At 37.5% G+C, this 21,215-nt stretch overlaps 1 protein-coding gene across 1 annotated transcript; it reads left to right on the top strand.

The window, feature by feature from the left end:
* The first annotated feature begins 567 nt into the window (after positions 1-567).
* Positions 568-16,001, top strand: LOC113233750 (cytochrome P450 9e2-like). The gene is made up of 10 exons (XM_026468939.1): positions 568-837; positions 3,835-3,998; positions 10,236-10,352; positions 12,693-12,904; positions 13,105-13,240; positions 13,561-13,653; positions 13,793-14,011; positions 14,396-14,493; positions 14,695-14,863; positions 15,683-16,001. Exons 1-10 carry the CDS (start codon positions 629-631, stop codon positions 15,847-15,849), a joined length of 1,584 nt encoding a protein of 527 aa, XP_026324724.1. The 5' UTR covers positions 568-628; the 3' UTR covers positions 15,850-16,001.
* Positions 16,002-21,215: the final 5,214 nt, after the last annotated feature.

Genomic DNA, 21,215 nt, shown 5'->3' with positions numbered 1-21,215 from the left:
TGCTTAATAAATGTGGTCTAGGACGTAAATAACGATTTTGTACCGTCGGTCTAACTGAGAAGAAATTTGAGTTCATTTTGACAAATCTAGACATTCACAATACATTAACCGAACAGTTGTGAACAATTGTGTTTCACAATACATTAACCGAACAGACGCTGTGAAACACATGCGCGTTGTAAGTAAAAAAATAGCGTTTATATTTATAAGGACGGCACCGAGCGTATGATGATTCATTTTATTTGTGAATCAAAATCCTATATCACACATGTGTAATGTAGGATCCCCAATTATACCCTACTTCTAGCATAGAGATCCTGTGCTTTACGTCGCTCTCGCGCAAGTCGTGCCCTGTTGTGCTAGCACTACAGAGATGTATTTATAAAACCACATGGCGCGCTGATGGCGTCATAGATGTAAATTTACATTGTCTATCCACTTGATGGTTTTTTACGCATTGAAATTGAACAGACTTAACATGATTCATCAGTGTGTTCGAAAATTTCGCGTCAGTAACACGAATGAGCAGAATTGTTCTGTTTTTTTTTGTTTTTCAACGTAAATATCATAATTAATTCTTAAGAAATAGACAAATTTCGGACGGCTTGTTTTTCAATACGCAATTAAAATGATTATAGAAATATTAGTGTTCATCTTAACATTTATTATCGGGTACTTCTTTTATCTTCATAAACTAGCGGAAGACACGTTTAGAAAATGGGACGTGAAGTTCGTGCCATGTTGGCCTATTTTCGGCAATGCTTATAACAGTGCTGTTATGAAGAAACACGTATTAGAGGACCTCGATGCCGTTTACAGAGCTTTCCCGAATGAGAAGTGAGTATATACGCTTTAAAACAAACACAACAAACGAGTGGACGAAGCGACAGAAGTCCGTCATTTATTGTGAAAACACAGGTTTCATTGTAATTAACATGTAACAAAGTAAGTACAGCTTCACTGTGCCCGGACAAACGTTAGAGCGATGCCATACGATGCGTAGCATCGGTGCTGCAACGCCTGAGCGGTAACGATGCTCCGTTGTATTACATATATGGGCACAAATTCGCAACGGTGCGTGGTGCTTTCAGCGGCCGTTCAAGGTTTTCACACAAGATACACATGTACGCGCATGCGACCGATGCCACACGAGCGTTGCGTCGCACAGTGCCTGCATTTCGACAATTTTACATACACAGTTTTATCAAAGACATCAAAACATAGAACAATCTTTTACCCACAAGTTTTTAATGTCATAAAAATACAAGTTCGGACATTTTGAATGCATGACAATAATCTCAGTACTAAAAAACCGACTTCAAAAGTCATTCATCCCCTAAGTAGTTCAAAGCGGTTCTTCAAATTTAAATAGGACCACTTCTGAGGTACCTTCTTTCAATCAAAAAAAGAATCAAAAAATCAAATCAAAAAAAGAGTTATCGCGTAACATAAATACAAAAAAAACGTACAGTCGAGTTAAGAAACTCTTCCTTTTTTTGAAGTCGGTCAAAAAATAAAATGTGTTTTCCTCATAATTTTTTTGGTCTTGTACGGTAAGGCTGAACTTTTAGGTGTTGATACATAGTCTGTGACAAAGCCTTATGACTTTTGACCTTGACCCCGACCGTCCCCGCTCAAAAGATACAAATTAAATTGTCAATGGGAGTAATGTGCCTCAAGGATCAGTTTATGAAAAATTGGTTTAGTCAGTATTGTTACCTGATAAACAACAACTCCATATGACCTTTGACCTTGATCCCGAACGATTCCGTTCAAACGAAATGAATTAATTAAAAGTACATATTTGGGCGATATTGTCAAAGGGGGTAATGTGGCTCAAGAATATTAATATATAAATCGCAAAGATCTGAGGGGCAACGAAGCATTCTGAGTCTGATTAGTATTTAAAAAAAAGATACTTATTTTGCAAATCGTGCGAAACTTAAATAAGAATAATTTATGTTTTTTGACAAATTAAATAATGAAAATTTAAAAATAAATTGTTGGGATTAAATAAAAGATACAGTATTGACGAAATGTATATAAATGTATTTGAGAGAAAACTTAAGAAAAGCAACCAGTTTCGGCCATTACATTGAACGAAGAGAGAGCAGTGTTGTCAGTACAAAAAACTACTAATTACATTGCCATATTTCAACATAAATGATAAATTGATAACATTTAAATTAATAATTTAATAAATATAGTTCAAGATAAGATGGTTTACATTAAAATTAGACTTAACTGGTTGATCACCAATGCCAATCTGAGGATCGTATTCCAGAACTGTACTCAATGCTCAAGTCAGGATTTGAGCAGACTTGAGTATGATTTCAAGCACTGGAAATACGACCCTAATGGCAAGGAATTGAGTATGATTTCTAGTGCTTTGAATCATGCTCAAGTCCTGACTTGAGCATTAAGTAGAGTTCTAGAATATGACCCTCAGTCAACCGTGATCATAGGCTTTGTATACATAATCGTACAAGCCTATTTTTTATTTGTACATAACAACTTGATTAACATTACAGGCAAAACCTAATTCGTTAGAGCAGGCACATAAATACATTAAGTTAAGAATCATAACATATTATATGTAAGGCAACCTTTTTGAATTCACTCAAGGTGCAATAAAATAAACAAATTGTATCGGCTACTCGATTTAGAGAGGCGAGGTCACGCGTGAATGGTGTTCGGGTCAGCAACTGAGTCCGCGCGCGCGGTATCGCTACAGTGCCTCCGCCCCGTGTACTTGTCAGGAGCGTACAACTTTACTTGTTCCAATACACCAGGACTGCACTACTTGCCCCGTAGCAATTCAAAAATATACGTAACTAGCGCCATGTCACGCCTTACTTCCAGTTTATTGTACCCCACCATACCTAGGACGAACAACGTCGGGTACATTAAATGGTAATAGGGGTAAACTGCATATAATTTTAGGTACAATCTGGTAAATTTATTTTGTATTTTCTCCAGCATAGCTTCATACTTGGCTTCCTGCGGTGCTCAGACTACCGCGTTACCCTCCAACGTGCTTCTTACTAGAGTTTTGTAGAGGGCGCATATAGCTTTGGCGTTGTTAAAATTCTCCGCTCTGCGTAGTATAAAACCCACCCTCCTGTAAACTTTCTTACAAACATTCACAACATGATACGAAAAATTCATTCAGCGTCTATATCTACTCCCAAGTCACGAACTATCGTTAGCCTTTTAAGCCTCATAGCCGTAATGAATAGGGGCTTTTTTTTCGACCATATGTTATCACATTTAGATATATTGAACGATATCTGAAATTTACTTAAAGGTCCCGACTAAACATTTACGCAATGAATCAATTATTTATTTGCCTGTAGCTTTACAAAATTACAAACGCAATTCATTTATATGGCGTGCGAGCAAAAACTTTAACAAACTTTCTGCCATCTACGATTTTGACTTATTTAACACTAGCTGTGCGTGTGTTAAGAAACATTTAACTAATTCATTTTTATGAATACAGTGAGTTGGCGGGTTTGAGTGGTGATACATTACATTACATTATTTGTATAGTGTGAAGAGTATGTGTGTGTGTGTTATGTTATATTTATATTGTTAATGTTAATGTTATATTGTCTTACTGTTATCAATGCATCAAATATTATTGTATTTTTATCAGGAGGGAACTGTTTTGCTTCAAATTATTTAATTAAGTCTCTATTTTATTGTAATATAAGCTGTTTGTGCCCTCCAAAATATAAATAAATAAATAAATAGATAGCTTGTTTGGCTCCAAGCTAAAGCCGTAATTGACAAAGAGAGTGTACAAATTACTTAAGAAATGCTCTCTTTCAGGTATGTAGGCTACATCGAGGCCACACAGCCGATATTCCTGGTGCGCGACCCCGAGCTGATCAAGACCATCACGGTGAAGCATTTCGATTACTTCATGGACCACAAGCAGCTGTTTCCCACGGATATCGAGCCTATACTCGCGGGAAGTATACTCATGATGGAAGGTAAATATATTTTTCACGTCACTCGCTTGGAAAGGCTTTCTCATTAGAAATCTGCGCGCAAAAGCGTTTTTTGCACGCTAGCGTGGTGCACCTAACTTTTTCTTTCTACTACTGCGCGATTTGTCGTACATTAACTTATTTAAATAATATAAATCTGTTGGTATATTTTATTCTTATTATTGTTGACATTAGATGGACAATAATAACTAATTGTGTTTATTAAATTATTTCAATTCGTCGAAGAAGTGAAAAGTTGTGTTAGGCTATTGCCTTAAACTAGTGTAAGGGTCGTATTCCAGAACTCTCCTCAATACTCAAGTCAGGACTTGAGTCTTGCAGTGAGCACTGAAAATCATACTCAAGTCCTTGCCATTAGAGTCGTATTTCCAGTGCTTGAAATCATACTCAAGTCTGCTCAAATCCTGACTTGAGCATTGAGTAGAGTTCTGGAATACGACCCTAAGTGTCATACGATCTCCAGGCGTGCGTGGAGCGCTTGCGCCTAAAAAGCCGCACATCCGGCAGTAGTCACAAAACGCGTGACCTTGAACGGAACCTTGGCCTGACGTCATACCTGTTGATTAAGCATGACAGCACAAATTACAATTTATGATGATGATGATCTAAATTATGTTGTTATTTATTTAACCGATCTAAATTTGTCCATATTTTTTTGCGTCTATGTCACATGATTACTCCGACATTTTGTGAATTGATTTCGGTTACTCTTTTTTTATTGGCAATTCCCATTTAACCAAATACAAAGACACGACGCAAGCACATAGAAAAATTCGTTGGGTCCGTTGGTTCGTTCCGTGGCTTAGTTGGTATAGCGTCTGGCACGGTATGCAAGAAGACGTCGGTTCGAATCCGACCGGATAGAAGGAATTTTTTCTGAGTGTTCGATCTTTGTATTAATAATTATAACAAACTAGTGGAGTAATTTCACAAAAAATAATTGAATATCAATTCAATAAAAATTTAAAATTCCCATTTAAATTTGAATAAAATATTCCACCTCTAAGTGTGGCAAATTAAGGGATAAATCTGGTTTATTGAATTCCACCCAATTGCTGTTAACCGATATCACTAAATTTTGACACATAGAATGTCATAGTGGGAGTCTCTATGGGTGTTTTTCGATATAAATGACTGTTGAAAAAACTTGCTTTGCTCGGGCTGAAAATTGACACGAAAAGATTTCTAGGATTGCCTGATAATTTGTAATTAGTGGTCAAAATATATTTTTGCATATTTAAACATGGCCACCATTAAAGACCTATTTTAATTCTTATAAACAAAGTGCCGAGGTCGTCGGCAGATTACCTACTAAGAAAAATAATTAAAAAAACAGAGGAGTCGCGTAACTTCTGGAGAAGTGTTGAAAAAGCCAATGTCGTGCTGCTTCGCTCACTCGAATGAAGAAGGAATTTCGTCTATAGTTTATATTCACCAAAGGAACAAGAAGTATGCTAGGGTGTCGAAATTAAGCCACTGGAACACGGAGTGAAATCCTTTAATGTGGTACTCATAGTACAGGGAATTGCGTAATTTGAGATCAGGCAATTGGTGTATTTGTCTAGCACATTAAATATATCAAGAATGATAAAAAATGTGTCAAGATCTCTTTATTACATCGCATTTTTGTTAAACGTTTATGTTTTTAATTCAAAGTTTATTCAGCCTCAAATGGCTTTGGTTTTTTCCGCAAAATAGTGAAAGTGTTGAATCAAATCACTTTGGAAAATATATACTGTAAAAAAAAATTTCACGATGGAAAAAACAAGCAGAAACTCGAACCTTTACACATCGAAATTTTACAAGAAAACTACTTACTTACTTACGGTACTTTACTTATACCAATGATTTTTTTATATCAACGGACACGTATACGATATATATTTTTCAAACAGCTGTAATATCATTTGTAAAAAAAATAAATTCTGAAATAAAGCCGGTGTCCCTGTCACTCGACATAAGCAAAATGTAATGTAGCTGAGGTAATATCGACTCTTAAGCACTGGTAGAAGTTCGTTTTCAATAAACTTAAGTCTAATCATTTAATCTCAAGTGGTATTTTATTATGTATGTTAACTATGCTGTAGCAGTCATGGGAATATTATTATTGTGTAATTTGTTGTATTGTGTCCCACTGCTGTGCAAAGGCCTCTCTTCTCGACTTCCACAGCCCACGGTTTGGCCAGTCCCTAATATACGCGTCCAAGTCTTTTAAGTAGTCCGTCTCGGAAGTAGTTTCTTGATCTGCTGCGTCGTCGTTACCCATTCTCCGTCATCCTTCAAGTGGCTGCATGAGCCCATTCCCTGGGTACATACGACAGATGTAACCAGTCCAGACCAATTTCAGCTTGGCAGTCCTTTTCCATTTCCATTATCTTTTCCTACATTTTAACTAACTGAATAATGAAACAATTTAGAAACACGAACGCTGCTAGTGTAAGCTCTAGTTAAATGATTCCCAAAGTGGTTTCTATCGACTCTCAGGGTTGAACTGCAACCAGCAAGGGGTCCATGTCAACGGAAAAAAAATTCATATAAACAAAGCCATACATGTCCTAGAATCAAGGACCATAAAACCAAGACGTAATGTTCCAAAGGCTTATAACATATATGCAATGATATTATACATATATGCATATGATTCTAGTCTAACAAAATTGTGATGAAGAAAATTAGCTTTTACAGATTTTGTTTTTTTATCAGTAATAATACATGTTGTATAAGTCAGAAACACACACATAAGTATGTTCAAATATTGTCATTAATAAAACACGAATTTTGCGCATATTTTGTATTTTATTTCACGAGTCTAATTTGGGGTGTTGTACACCCCACGCTACTTTTTTAGCGCGACTAATTAAGATGATAATTTATGATTAGATAAATGTATGAAGTTCTTTTAAAATTTTCACTCAATACTTAAAGCTATCACAGGTTAGCTGTCAAAACCACGTTTGAAGTTGATGACTTTACAATAATTCAGAATTCCGAAGACAAGGGATCTAGCCAAATCAGAAAACATTTAAGTGTAGTCTACTAGTCAAAAAGGTTTGGGAACCTCTGCTATATTAGAACGTACACTCCTGTTTATTCAGATGACCTCGCAATCAAGCCAATATTCGCTCCGCGTTGATTGCTACTGACTGATTAAACGTAGAAAGTAAACGGTAACAGATCCTGTGCCCAGTAGTTTGCGAGGCATACCTAGTTTTGTAGCTTGTCGTAATTAAGCTTTAGTTTCTGAAACGATTACCCGAAACCCTGTATAGTTAAGTGATCGTTAATGAAACTCTTGTAAAGGACAAATATTTCAACTCTGTAGAAATAAATATTTACTGACCAAAATATCTATCTGAGACCATCTTATTATTGTTTTTCAAATGATTGCGTACCTTTGATATAATAAGGTCACGTGTCATACGTCAAAGTACTTTTACCACATGAAAGACATAAATATAATACGACCTACATTACTCATCAACGTCCTGATTTCACCGACTGTTTCTTCTTCTTGTCGAGTCAATAACAAAAACCAACAAAAAACCAGTGTTATATTACTTTAGCCCACTAAGCAGCAGTAAGCAACCTCTATGCCCCTATTCGTTCCTTTTAACATGTCTTCTCGGGTGCAGCTGGTCAGACATTGTCGGGTATAGGCCTCCCGAAGTTTGTGCCATCCACCACGGTCCTGTGCTAGCCGCTAACTACAGCTACAGCTCCTCTGTACTTGGATGACAAAAATCCGTGGTCACTACCCCCCTAAATGGGCTCTAGTAGCCATGGTTGATTTCTTCCCACGGTGAAGCTATGAGGAACTCACGGGCCGGCTGATGGAGCTAGGCTGGCCCGCGGAGGAGAGTGTACCGCGCGGGCTCGTCTTTATCTAGGCCGAGCGGGTCCGCGCAGACACATGCGGGAAGGAGGGTCGCGGGGGAAGAGACTTGTCGTATCATGTGTCGCGTACCCGTGCTTCTACCTGCAGCGAAGAAACATCCCTGCCCCTGCAGGGCCTGGGGATCTGTAAGCAGATTCCCTCGGGTAATAAAAAAAGATGTATAAATTAAATATTGTACTGATAAATTTATATTTATAAAGAGCAACTCAACCCCTAAAGTTTCTTGCTCGTTCTTCTCACCAGAATCTGCCTTACGGATGAGTAGTAGAGTTAAATCAGTATGACGATTTCAAATATAATTTGCTTACTTATGCAATAAATTATTTTACTTTAACTTTGCATCCATTGACGCCCCGAGATGCGTACAATGTCGTCGGTGTCAACGTGGGTAGTACCTTCTAACACCCGACATTTCTTTTCCCATCCTCGGCCACAAATCAGTCGATATCTTGCTCCACCTGTCATCACCTCGCCTTGCTACGTGTCCCGCCCAACTCCATTTGAGTTCCATGGTCCGAGTTCCAGCATCCTGGACTACTATCGTCGGATCTCAACATTTGGAACTCGATCTACAATGCGCTCTATGGCTAAAAAGTTATCGACTAATTTTGATCCTAGAATCTTTAAGTCTCTATCCAAAAATGTTCAGTTTACAGATATGACCTTATTATTAAACCAAGGATCACATATATGCAAAAACCTACTATCTATATATGACCGACGATGTTATGTGTGTGTCATAATAGATACCTATTCAATTTGGCCATGACTATTCAAGAATAGAAACACAGATTATTATTAGGCGGTAGTGCATTCCATTCCTTGACCGTCATCTGCTGGAGTGTGTACCTAAATCTAATGTAAATGTAGAATCTGATATCTGAATAAAAGATTAGTTCGTGATACGTTTTATTAAAGTTCTCAGTTATCAAGTTCTTAGTTTTCGCGATTGTTGCGCATAGGAAATGAAATTATTTTTGTCGCATAAACGATAACTCCGACCGTGAACCGATTTTGATGATTTTTTTTTTTGTTGGGAAGAGAGTACCTCAATATTGGTCCCATTGAAATTTGAAGGAAATATTCCACCTCTAAGAATGGCAAACTAGGGGATGCATCCGGTTTCGAGCACTTTCCGGTAATCAATTTCAAAAAAACTTGGCAAATTGATGAAGTTCCACGAACTTTTATGGTCAGTTTTTATTTATGAAATAAATTGACGGGCCGAACAAGTCGTGCGCCTATCCATATCAGTTGCAGTACCACTCAGACGTTTAAATCGCAAAGACCTGAGACACAAAGTTGACAAGTCCCATGTGTAGTTTTACTTGCACCCTGTCAACCTGGAATGCAGTATAGCTCTTATTACCGTTTAGCGGCAGAAATAGATAAGGTGGCAGGCAGTACTTGCCTGGACGTAGATACTCTTTCACAAGGAGGTTTACTGCTACGAAATTCTCTAACATCCCGATCAAATAGACTACCTAATGATTACTAATTTCAAATGTTCATCCTTTGCTAATGAATCCTTAAAAACCTTTACAAATTGTATTAGCTTTGACTTGACAACTCTCTTTCATAGATAAAGCTGTAAAATAAACAAATAATGTACTTCGATACAGATTTAGGTATGGGTTCGGGTTTGAATTTTGGTTTAAATTTCAATTTCAATTTGACTACACATTTGATGTGAATATTTTAATTAATATTATTTATTTGTATTGGAATAGTTATAATTGCAAATTTAATGTATGTATGCGTTAATACGTCTTCTTTATATACATATAAGCATGTAATTTCAAATACAAATAGCTAAATGAAATAATGTAGTTGCAGTAATTATTACAATGTAACAGCGTCCACTGGTGTCGCCATGTCGCCGTCATATTTTGTACAATAGTTCCCGAAATATATATTTTTATTACTTATTACAAATATGCAAAAATAAAAAAAAACTCTTCAATTTTAAGTAAACCCCAAATTCCTATGACCTTATTAATGGGTGATAAATAGGTAATTATTCTATTCCGAAAGGCGGTAATGTAAATGGAACCTTATTAGCAGACTCGTACATACAAATCAGAGGAGCTTGTATTAAACCAACATTGTCACGTTATGGTAGCTAATTGTTATAACTGCACTTTAAAAAGGACATTACTATGTTCTAATCTTGTCGAGAAATAATCTACAAACTTTTAACGTAGCACAAGTAATTACTTTGTGTATTAAAGCGATAAGAACTGATTGAAGTATCGCAAGATTTTTATTAAATTTGTTAAATAAAATAAACGTAAAGTAAAAGAATAAAATTCTCATTGTTCCAGGTGAAAAATGGCGCGACATGCGAATGACCCTCAGTCCGGCGTTCACTGGCTCCAAGATGCGACACATGATGCCTTTTATGGCCGAGATCAGCCAGAACATCATCACGTATTTGAATGGTAGCTGCTTTACTTTTTTATATGTATAAAATAGATTAGAAAAAGAATGTAGGGAGTTAGAAGAAGGTGTTAAGAATAGTACAAGAAAAAGATAAGTTTCTTAAAGAAAATAGAGAACCGTAGGGAAAGATCTTTGAGCACCATATAAGGCACGACAATTTTCTTAGAAACATCTTAAAAAAAAAGATCGAAGGAAAGAGAGGCAGAACACGACCAATACGAAGAGATTTAGATCAAACAAGGGAAAAATTAATGTCATGTCGATGGTTATCGATTATTGCACTGACAAAAGCCTAGTTCATTAGTAAAAAGAAGAAAGAGATAAACGGTTGGCAACAATGTGACCGACAGTGGTAAACGTATGTCTAAAAAAGATGTCTTTGATAGCCTTAAATTGTAGCTTTTGGAGAATACAGATGCCAGTAATGCATTATTTTCCCTTACACTTTAGGAAGGAAAAAGCAAAGGGGTTTGTCCAAGCGAGTGGTGTACCTATAATTTTAGGATGGAGTTTTCCGGACTTTTAAGTAGACTTTAAGAGAAACGATGAAGATGAAACTGAATTAAAACGTTCTTGCGCACACTCTTTAAAATATATCGGGCAGAAAATATACCACCTTTCGGCGGTGGTGTTGAATTCTCTGATGTACAATTTACTTGAAGGGCTGGCTGCTACGTTCCCCAACGCATGAGCATAGCTATACAAGGGGGAACGCTGGCAGCATCTTGGGCACCTTGCCGCGGAGACCCAATTTTATTATACCTTACGTGTAGATATATTTTAATAAAAAATCATTTACTTGTATACCTTAGACAAGTGGGATGAGACATCAGTTTCAAGAGAAAAGTGTAACCAACAAACTAAACGAAATGGTAATGTAAACGCAAGGAAGCTATTCACAAAATTCACATCATCAGCTTACACGCATCCACTGCTGGACATAAGCCTCCCCTAGAGCACGCCAATGCTCGGCGTTCTAGAACAAGTCTGCTCCATCGGCGATCAACCCTCCTTTCTGCAGATATGCCCGGCGCGCTGCCATTTAAGCTTACTGATTTTGCGAGCTATGTCGGTCACTTTAGTTCTCTGACGTATGACCTCATTAGGGATTCGGTCCATCAAAGAAACCCCAAGCATAGCTCGCTCCATCGCACGCTGAGCGACCTTGAATTTGTGGACGAGGCCTGTTGTTAATGTCCACGTCTCAGCTGCGTAGGACATAACTGGTAGAACGCACTGGTTAAATGCCTTAGTTTTTAGCGTTGTGGGATTGACGACCTGAAGATGTGGCTAAGCTTCCCAAATGCCGCCCAGCCCAAATGAATTCTCCTGTCGGCTTCCTTCTCGAAGTTGTGCTTGCCAAGCTGGATATGTTGGTCAAGGTAGACGTAATTGTGCACAACCTCAAGATTAGCCCCACCTACGGTTACAGGTCCCAGGGTCACATGTGCGTTGAACATAACTTTCGTTTTGTCCAGGTTCATCCTGAGACCTGGTCGCTGTGAAGAATCTTGTAAGCTGTTCATCATCTCGCCGGGCTCCTGCAGAGATTCCGCCATAATAACAATTCGAAGGTGTGAGATGTACTGCTCGTTGATGTTGATGCCCCGTCCCTCCTACTCAAGCATCTTGAAGACATTCTCCAATGCGTTAGTGAACAGTTTCGGAGAGATGACGTCTCCCTGTGTCACTCCACGACGCAGTTGAATTGGTCTTGTGTTCTGTCTTTGGACTTGGACGGTCATCGTGGCTACAGCGTAAAGACTTCTCAACACCTCGATGTAACGGCAGTCAATCTGACATCTCCGCAAGGAGTCCAAAACAGCCCAAATTTCGATGGTGTCGAAGGCTTTTTCGTAATCCACATACGCTAGGCACAAGGGTCGGTTATATTCTTCGGTCTTCTGAATAATTTGTCTCAAGTTACGAATGTGGTCTATAATACTGAAGCCTTTTCGAAATCCAGCCTGCTCCGGCGGCTGAAAATCATCGAACTTTCGGACAAGACGATTTGTGATAATCCTCGAGAACAGCTTATATACATGATTCAGGAGCGAGATGAGTCGATAGTTTTTTAGAAGGCTTATATCCCCCTTTTTGAAAAACAGGACCATCACGCTCCCGCTCCATATCTCCGGTATAGGCCAGTGTTAAGAACAAAATTCATTATTCCATAATATTATGTAACATCTTTTAATGATTGAATTGAGGGATTGATGAAATGAGGGAAAATGGCTGCCTGTATTTTCTATTTGCCCCAGAGTTCTATATTGATACATACAACATAATAAAAAATTAAAATAACTAGTGAAAAATCAATTTATCTTCTGTTTTTGCAGAAAATATCAAAGAAAACGAAGACGTAGATGTTGGCAATCTCATCCGTCGGTACACCAATGACGTCATCGCATCGGCCGGTTTCGGCATCGTCGTGGACTCCACCAAGGAAAAAAACAATGACTTCTTTAGGCACGGCCAGGGCCTTTACAATTTTAAAATTGGGCAGAGGATTATGTTCTTTTTTGCCGTCGTAGCACCAAAGATTTTTAAGGTAAGTATCGAAAAAGTTATCTATGGTTTACATTTGTCTTTTACCTTTACGTTAACTTTAGCAAAAAACAAACAAACTAACTATATATATCGAAAATGCTAACTTGTAAAGTATAATGCGAAGTCTTGCTTTTAAGCATATCTAGAAGGAGCAGTAAGCACGTACGTATATAGTAACGATGTATTGTAATATATTTACAGACACTAGGAATCTCGGTGTTCCCTAAGAACACGACCGCATTCTTCAGACAACTAGTGTCATCTACAATCGAATACAGAGAGAAAAATAATGTTGAACGTCCTGACATGATCCAACTGCTTATGCAGGCTTCGAAAGGTTTGTTTCTTAATTTTCTATTGAATTTAATTATGGAAATGAAACTATTGAGTCAATTACAGTTCCCATGTCCCAGTGGGACAATCGTGACCATGGCAAAGAGCCTGAAACGTTGGTTTGGTTGAAAAAATAAATAGTTTCATTTCCTAAGTGTAACAATCGCGAAAACCTAAGAACTCGATATTTAATTACGGAAATTAAATATTTAGGCTATAACGGTAAAGCAGCATTTGATATTTAAGTTAACGAAAGTTATCCCAGACAGGTCAAAGATACCAAGTCTCTTAGTGACTATATTTAAAAACAAATTCACCTTACAGGAAAACTGAAAGCCAACCCTAACGACAACGAAAAGGACAATGTTGGATTCGCTACAGTAGATGAAGCTCTTAAACCACAGCCTATAACTAGAAGTAAGATAACGAGTCGTTTTAAATTAACCAAAGATATTTTTATTACAGAATATCCTTCAGACAGTTTATTATGGTCTCTATAAATAAAAGTGGGTTTGTAGGATAGAGCTTCTCTAATATCCTCGCCTTTTGTTAACAGAATGGTCATCTGATGAATTAACAGGTCAAGTATTCACGTTTTTCGTGGCCGGCTTTGAAAGCACTGGCTCAGTTCTGGTCATGACTGTACACGAATTAGCATTAAACTCAGGAATTCAAGACAAATTGTACCAGGAGATCAGAGAGTTCAAAGAGACGAACAACGCTTTGACGTACGACAACATCGGTGATTTGAAGTATTTGGACTGCGTTTTAAATGGTAAACTTTGTTGATAATTACAAATCCTGATAATTTCCAAGATTTTTATTAGATATTTCTCAAATAACATTTTATTCTGTGTTTTTTTTATCGTGCGATTTCGTCGTTTTTACGATATCAAGTGACGAAATGAACAAGTCGTGCGTCTGATAGTAAACATTACACCTACTTATTCTTAAAAATTGCAATGGCATTCAAAGATGATCTGAAGGACACAACCACTGCGCCCTTCACCTCAAGCACTTTAAACCTTCAAAACCGAAACGCAGTAATGCTCACGTTATTGCTTAGCGACAGAAATAAGTGTGATGGATTGCTTCCCTGGACACATTCCTTCAAAGAGCTTTACTGCTACAAAGTTCTGTGATTTATCGTCAATTACAGAAACATTGAGGAAATGGTCACCTGCAGTGATGCTGCATAGACGTTGTACGACAGCCTATGAACTGCCTCCACCTAGGGAAGGAGGCAAGCCTGTTAAAGTAAGTCAATAAAGTAGTTATTTCCGTCTCAACGTTTGTGTTTTTTTCAGATACTAGGTTTAGCCCTGTTGTAATAATGAGATTCAAGTACCAGTACTTTTGAGACCTAATAGAGCAGATAAGGCATGCATGTCAGCATTAAAGACAGTAGTCTGTAGTCTAGTAGTATGTGTGTATTGAAACTTTATGATTTCTAAACAGTTGAAACCGGGAGACATAGTCTACAACATGGTGAACACCATCCACATGGACGAGCAGTACTGGCCTTACCCGGAGAAGTTTGACCCTGAAAGATTCTCTGACGAGAACAAACATAAAATCAAACCTTTTACCTTTATGCCTTTTGGTACGGGACCTAGGAACTGTATTGGTGAGTATTGTTTTCTTAACTGACAATAATTTCTTTAAGACAAAATATTGCTTTAAAAATTACATGCAGAGTTTATTAGTTCATTGTTATGTTTGTAATCAGACTTAATGAAGGTGAATTATAGTATGATTTTAAAGATTTCAAAAGAATCCAAATTGTAAATAGAAAACTACCGTGAGACTCAGACATAGTAACTAAATTGATGGATTTAAATTGAATTTTTTGCTCGACATGTTTGTGAGCAATCCTGCTTATGACTTTAATACGAATGAAGCAAACAAGGGTAGTTGCTCGTCGCTGCCGCCGGGGCTCCGTTACTCGCTCGAGATTACGCGATAAGTGCCTACCGCTGAATGTATCGCTGGCAGTGCAAGCGCTAAGACAAGTATTTTCATTTACATTACAATCCTTGTACAACCCCAGCATTCGGTTCCGCACAAATGCACGCGACGGGCGAAGTAATTTTCACCTCTCTGAGCGAGTGCTTAGGTTCCTTTTTCCTCGTAGTGAGCGCCTGGTTTCATTTTTCGGATTTAGTAGGCTATTAAATCATAAGTATTTTCGATTTTCTGTGAGTGACGTAGTAACTATTAAATTATCTGTACCGCCGCCTGCGCCCGCACCCGTACTGAGTGACCGGGCTATCAGGGCTTTGGCATGCAGTTTCCGTCGAGTCACTGCCGCGGAATCTCATGATTAAGGACCATGGACTGTTTCGAATAATTCTACTTAAATATGCAACATGTCCCTTAGTTTACCTAATATGTTTGTCTCACGGTGCTTTACTAAATGTTATGCTACATGTGTCTTTTAAACCAGGATCAAGATTCGCAATCTTGGAGCTGAAGGTTCTTCTCTTCGATCTGATCTCCAACTTCAAGATTGTTAAGTCTGAGAAGACCACTGATCCGCTCGTCTTGGAACCTACTGAATTCAGCATTAAAGCTAAAGGAGGCAGTTTTGTTCGATTGGAGAAGAGAGTTTGAATGGCAGGATTCAAAGCGTGGCTGAGTGTTGGAAAGTGTGGACGTATATCGTACTAGAAGTAATATAATAATGCTGCAATATGGTTAATTACTTGTGGTTGATTATTGAGTTGTGTACATTAGTAATTTAAGACTATATTGGAAATTTCTAACAAAACTTAACATTTTATAACATCTTTGTATACACATTTTTTAAATATAATAAATAAAATAATAAATTCTTTATTTTCTCACCTCAGTCCTTCAAAAGGGGTTTGAAAAGGGTCGGCAACGCGCTCGTAACGCCCCTGATGTTACAGGTGTTCATAGGCGACGGTCATCAGGCAAGCCGTATGCTTGTTTGCTGTCTACGTAATATAAAAAAACACAATACAATGAGCATAATAAAAGTACAAACTAAATTATGATAAACATATTGTGGGAAATTGATGCCGAAACTAGGTTCACAGCCTGTATTTCAGGTCACCGGGTCTTCAACTCTCGGGAATACATTTCTATGGAAAGCATAAATGCCACAGACCACGTAAATACTTGTAAATAAATGTAATAACTATATACGCTTTACACAATGCGGCAAGAGTGAAATCTATATTTTTTTCTACTCCTGTCTTATAATTACTTAAACAATATCACAGTGGCCATTGACTAACAAATAAATGGACGACGGGTTCAATACAAAAACCACGAAAAAATGTCCCAAGTCAACCTATTTAAACGTAGTGACATGTAAAGGAATATGAAAAAGCTAAAACGTTGAATTTAAATTGTAATGTCATCGCAGTACTGTCTAATTTTGCTTGCTTCGCTGTCAGTCGTACAAACGAAGACTAAAGCGTGAATGACGCTCTGTATACGATTTTAACGCCCTATAAGTTCGGACACTTTTTAGCGCAGACCCGACGTCCATATAATTGTAAGTCAATAACAGTGGCGCTCTTTTTAGTTCTGAATCAAAATTGTATTGTCTATGATGCTCGCTACTGAACCGAAAAATTTCCTTAAAGTTCTGTACACTGTATGTGTTTCAAAAAAAGAACGTCATATTTTTGCTAAATAAAATATCAAATAAGACGTTACTCATAGCGTCATATATCATATATCATATCATAGCGAAACTACTGCCACCTGATTTGTTAAATTGGCCAAAAGGTCTTGCAAACGGAACATAAACCTCTACAAAAATAAAAGAATGGTTAGAATATAAACGGTACTGGTCAGTTCTATTCTGTCTTTGGTTTATTGTTCTGTATCGTTTGTTTGGCTTTCTTTTGAGTATAATATATTAGTCGTGTTTCATTATTTTATTAACCGACTTCAAAAAAAGGCGGAGGTTCTCAATTCGACTGTATGTTTTTTTTTTGTATGTATGTTACGCGATAACTCCGGTATTTGTGAACTAATTTTCATGATTCTTTTTTTGTTGGAAAGAGGGTACCTCCATAGTGGTCTTACTTCATTTTGAAGAAAATCATTACCTCTAAGGGTGGCTGATCACGCATGAACATTCATTTTTATAAATAACGCCCAAATTTTACATAAGGAGCAATTATTTTAAAGGTTAGTTTTGCTATTCTCCAAGTCAAAGCGTTTTTCTCCCTCAATATACTTTGAGTAGTGAGAATCGTTTTTTATTATCTCCTGTGTGAAATCCTGTATAGTGGGGAACTAGGGGACATTTCAATAAAACTTGGCAAGTAGATGTAATTCCACGTACTTTTGAGGGCAGTTTTTTTCGTACTCTGTACTGAGATTATTTACTCGTAGAAGTATTGTATGCAACCATTACATAATTAGGTCTTAAAATCTCCTACCTATTGGGTACTAAACACGGTACTCGTCTTTATGAACCCTCATTATACAACGATTGCGTAAAATACTATTTAATTGATACAAGCTTATAAAGAATTTATACATAAACACCTAAACATCTAGAGTTAAGGGTTAATACTCTTTGGGTGTGTGAAATTAATACAAAGTAGAAAAACTCAAAGAGAATAATCCTTCGATCCAAGATTTTCGCTTAACGCGGACTATCGCTCTCCCTCCTGAGCTACGGAACGAGTCAGCAGACCTTACCAATTTCTCTATATCGCACATGACAACTAACATAGTATTATCTAAAAAATGGTGTTATAATATATTATAACGCAAAAATATATATTTTATCTCAAAATTGCGTTATATTAATAATTTATCTCCAAAATTTCGCTATATTTGTATATTATTCGTATACGATTTAATTTCAATGTGTCAGGACAATACTGTCGCTTTGAAATTAAATAGATAACATTAATATAACTTAAAACAATGTTGAGGTATGCTATGTTGGCTGTCATATGCGACGCTTTCTGCAGATGTTCTTATTGGGTTTTAACGGGTTTATGCCGTAGCGCGACCTGTGAGAAAACTATGAAAGTTTCTTCACTCAGCCAAGACCTTTACAGCTACCAGCAGCTGACAAGAGATGTCGCTTTATTAATTGCAATATTATATATCTTTCGTAAGAGTACTGTACTAATTTGTTGTTTTAATTGATACAAAGGAAAATAATCTAATAAATATACATATTTTTTTTCATAATATCAAGTGACGGGACGAACAGGTCGTGCACCTGACGGTAAGCTACATGCCTGACCACCCAGAACTTTAAATCGCATTGAGATCTGAGGGGACACAAAATATTTAATGTTACTTTCGCTGTCCAGTGTCGAACATGCACAGAGGCTTACATGCGTTCGAGGCCTTGTACAATGATGAGCTACTATTGAGAAAGCATTCTCAGGAGGTTGTGAGGAGACATGGTATGAGAAAGTCATGTATTTAGTTTTGCTAGTATTCAGTGTAAGGGCTGAGTGAGTGCTCTGAGCCACTGGGTTACTGAGTTAAAACCAAATTGGGCTTGTGAAAATGTTTCATTCCAACATGAGGCGCTGAACAATAAGACTGTGTCTCGGCGTAAGATATGATCTTGCCACCAGATAGGAAAAGAGCGCGAAGTTGGTTAATATATACGTATAGCGAATTGCACATCGAACTATGGAGAGAGAGGAGACCCGTGCCGAGCAGTGGAACTTATAAATGGTTTGATGATGAAGTACCAAAACAAAAATGTTCATGCCCGATCTCTAGACACTCATGATACCTGGATTTGTGATACAACCAAAAATTTGTTCTCGAGCCGTGTTATCAATATTGTGAACCTATTCCGACTCAGTCACGGGAGTGCAGCCAGCTGTAGCATCAAATGACACTGCGACGGCCCAAGTCCCTAGGGACAAGAGCTTAAGTTGGCCTATATTTAGTTGGGTTATATATTTGACCAATCAGAAACAACAATGTCAAGATTCACAGTAGAAGTACAACTCTTTATGAGAGAGTTCGTCCAGTGAAGTACTGCCTCCTAACCTATTTCTGTATCCAAGCAGTAATGTAAGCAATGCTGCGTTCCGGTTTTGAAGGATAAAGGTGCTGGTGAACACACAAGTTACTCTTGTGTGTTCACTGAAAGAACAAAAGAATACGTCCACGTTATTGGCCACCAAATTGAGAATGCTGAGCACGCGTGTCGCTTACCACCAGGTGAACGACTTGTTTGTCCCGTTACTTGGCGTCATAAAAAAAAATCACTGAGGTACAAAAAATGTGCGCATCCATCATCTTTTCCTTCAATACTATTGGGCATTGAACATACTATTGGAGCTCAGGGGGTGACCGCAGATAATGAAAAGAATTGTAGCTTCCAAAGTCCTACACGTAAACTTTACCAATTACTGGCCGTTATAATAATAATAAAATTGATATAATAATAACACACACACTCAACATAGCCCCGCACTAGGGAAACCATGCGTCGCGGGTGCCATGGACACACACATAGACAACCACAAATTACACCCAAATTTACGAAAGAAATAAATGTGGGCCCATTGACTTACAAATAAATGGACGACGGGTCTAATACAAAAACCACGAAAAAAATGTCCCAAGTCAACCTATTCGAAATTTAAATTGTAATGTCATTGCAGTATCGCGCTGTCAGTCGAACAAATGAAGACTAAAGCGGAGTTTGGCGCTCTGTATACGATTTTAGCGTCTTACAAGTGCGGACGCTTTTTAGCGCGGACCCGACGTCCATATAATTGTAAGTCAATGTGTGGGCCATACAAATATTTCTCCCGGGAATCGAACCTTCTCAGGTTTTGCCTTTGCGTGGCAGTCTGGCATGGTAACCGTTCGGCCACGGGGGCAGTTCTCTTTTTAACCGACTTCAAAAAAGGAGGAGGTTCTCAATTCGACTATATGTTTCTTTTCTTGTTTTTTTTTTTGTATGTATGTTACGCGATAACTCCGGTATTTGTGAACAGATTTTCATGATTCCTTTTTTGTTAAAAAGGGGTAAATTCAATAGTGGTCCCATTTCATTTTGAAGAAAATCATCCACCTCGAAGGGTGGCTGTTCACGCATGAAGATTCATTTTTATAAATAGCGCCTAACTTTAATTTAGGAGCAATTACTTTAATGGTTGATTTTGCTATTTCTTCAATTCAAGGCGTTTTTCTCTCCATACACTTTGAGTAGTGAGAACCGATTTTTATTATCTCCAGTGTCAAGTCCTGTATAGTGGCGAATTTAAGGATATTTCAATAATTCCATGTACTTTTGAGGCCGGTTTTTTTAGTACTTTATACTGAGATTATTAATGACACAGATAAGAGAACACAGTTGAACAATATTATTTTTAAATAATAAAATCTGTATTCCAACGACAACTGCATTTGAAAATTGGTAGCAAAAGGTCTTCATATGAAAACGTTCATCCAGGGAAGTACTGCCACCATAATATTAATAATTTCTGCCGCCAAACATTAATATGAGTATTACCTACTGCGTTCCGATTTAGAAAGGTAAGCGTGCTGGTGAAATTACAGGCACATGGGACTTGTCAGCCCATGTCCCAGTATGACAGGCGCAGTAGCAATGACCCTCAAAACTATGCAATTAAAAACTCTGGGTGGCACTGCGAGCAAAGGTAAGCCGTGGCAGGTTTTCATACATCTGTTCACACCGCGAACTAAACTAACCGAGCTAAGTCGCATAGTCGGTTGCATGCAGACTTAGCTTAGTTCCACTTCTTCAATAATAAATTACTAAATTTATTTATTTATTATTATATACAGAAACTTACAGACATGTTTCACATTGACAGTGTTAAGCTTGCAATATTGCATTTAAGGCAAGACATCTATCTGTGTCTGAAATAGATAATTAATTATCTGTATTACAGACATCAACGCTCTTCCATGAATACAAGACTGATTTCAAACATTTAACAAAATACCAATATAACATAATAATATACATAAAA

Source organism: Hyposmocoma kahamanoa, unplaced genomic scaffold (assembly GCF_003589595.1).
Source record: "Hyposmocoma kahamanoa isolate Upper Pololo Valley unplaced genomic scaffold, ASM358959v1 80, whole genome shotgun sequence".
Classification (NCBI taxonomy): Eukaryota; Metazoa; Arthropoda; class Insecta; order Lepidoptera; family Cosmopterigidae; genus Hyposmocoma; species Hyposmocoma kahamanoa.
This window is presented reverse-complemented; position numbering and strand designations above follow the sequence as displayed.

Bases quoted from the DNA above. Each gene is read 5' to 3' on its own strand.
- LOC113233750 (XM_026468939.1), top strand. From the start codon at position 629: ATGATTATAGAAATATTAGTGTTCATCTTAACATTTATTATCGGGTAC. The intron at 838-3,834 runs GTGAGTATATAC...GCTCTCTTTCAG, and splicing joins AGAGCTTTCCCGAATGAGAA to GTATGTAGGCTACATCGAGG. The intron at 13,654-13,792 runs GTAAGATAACGA...TTTTGTTAACAG, and splicing joins ACCACAGCCTATAACTAGAA to AATGGTCATCTGATGAATTA.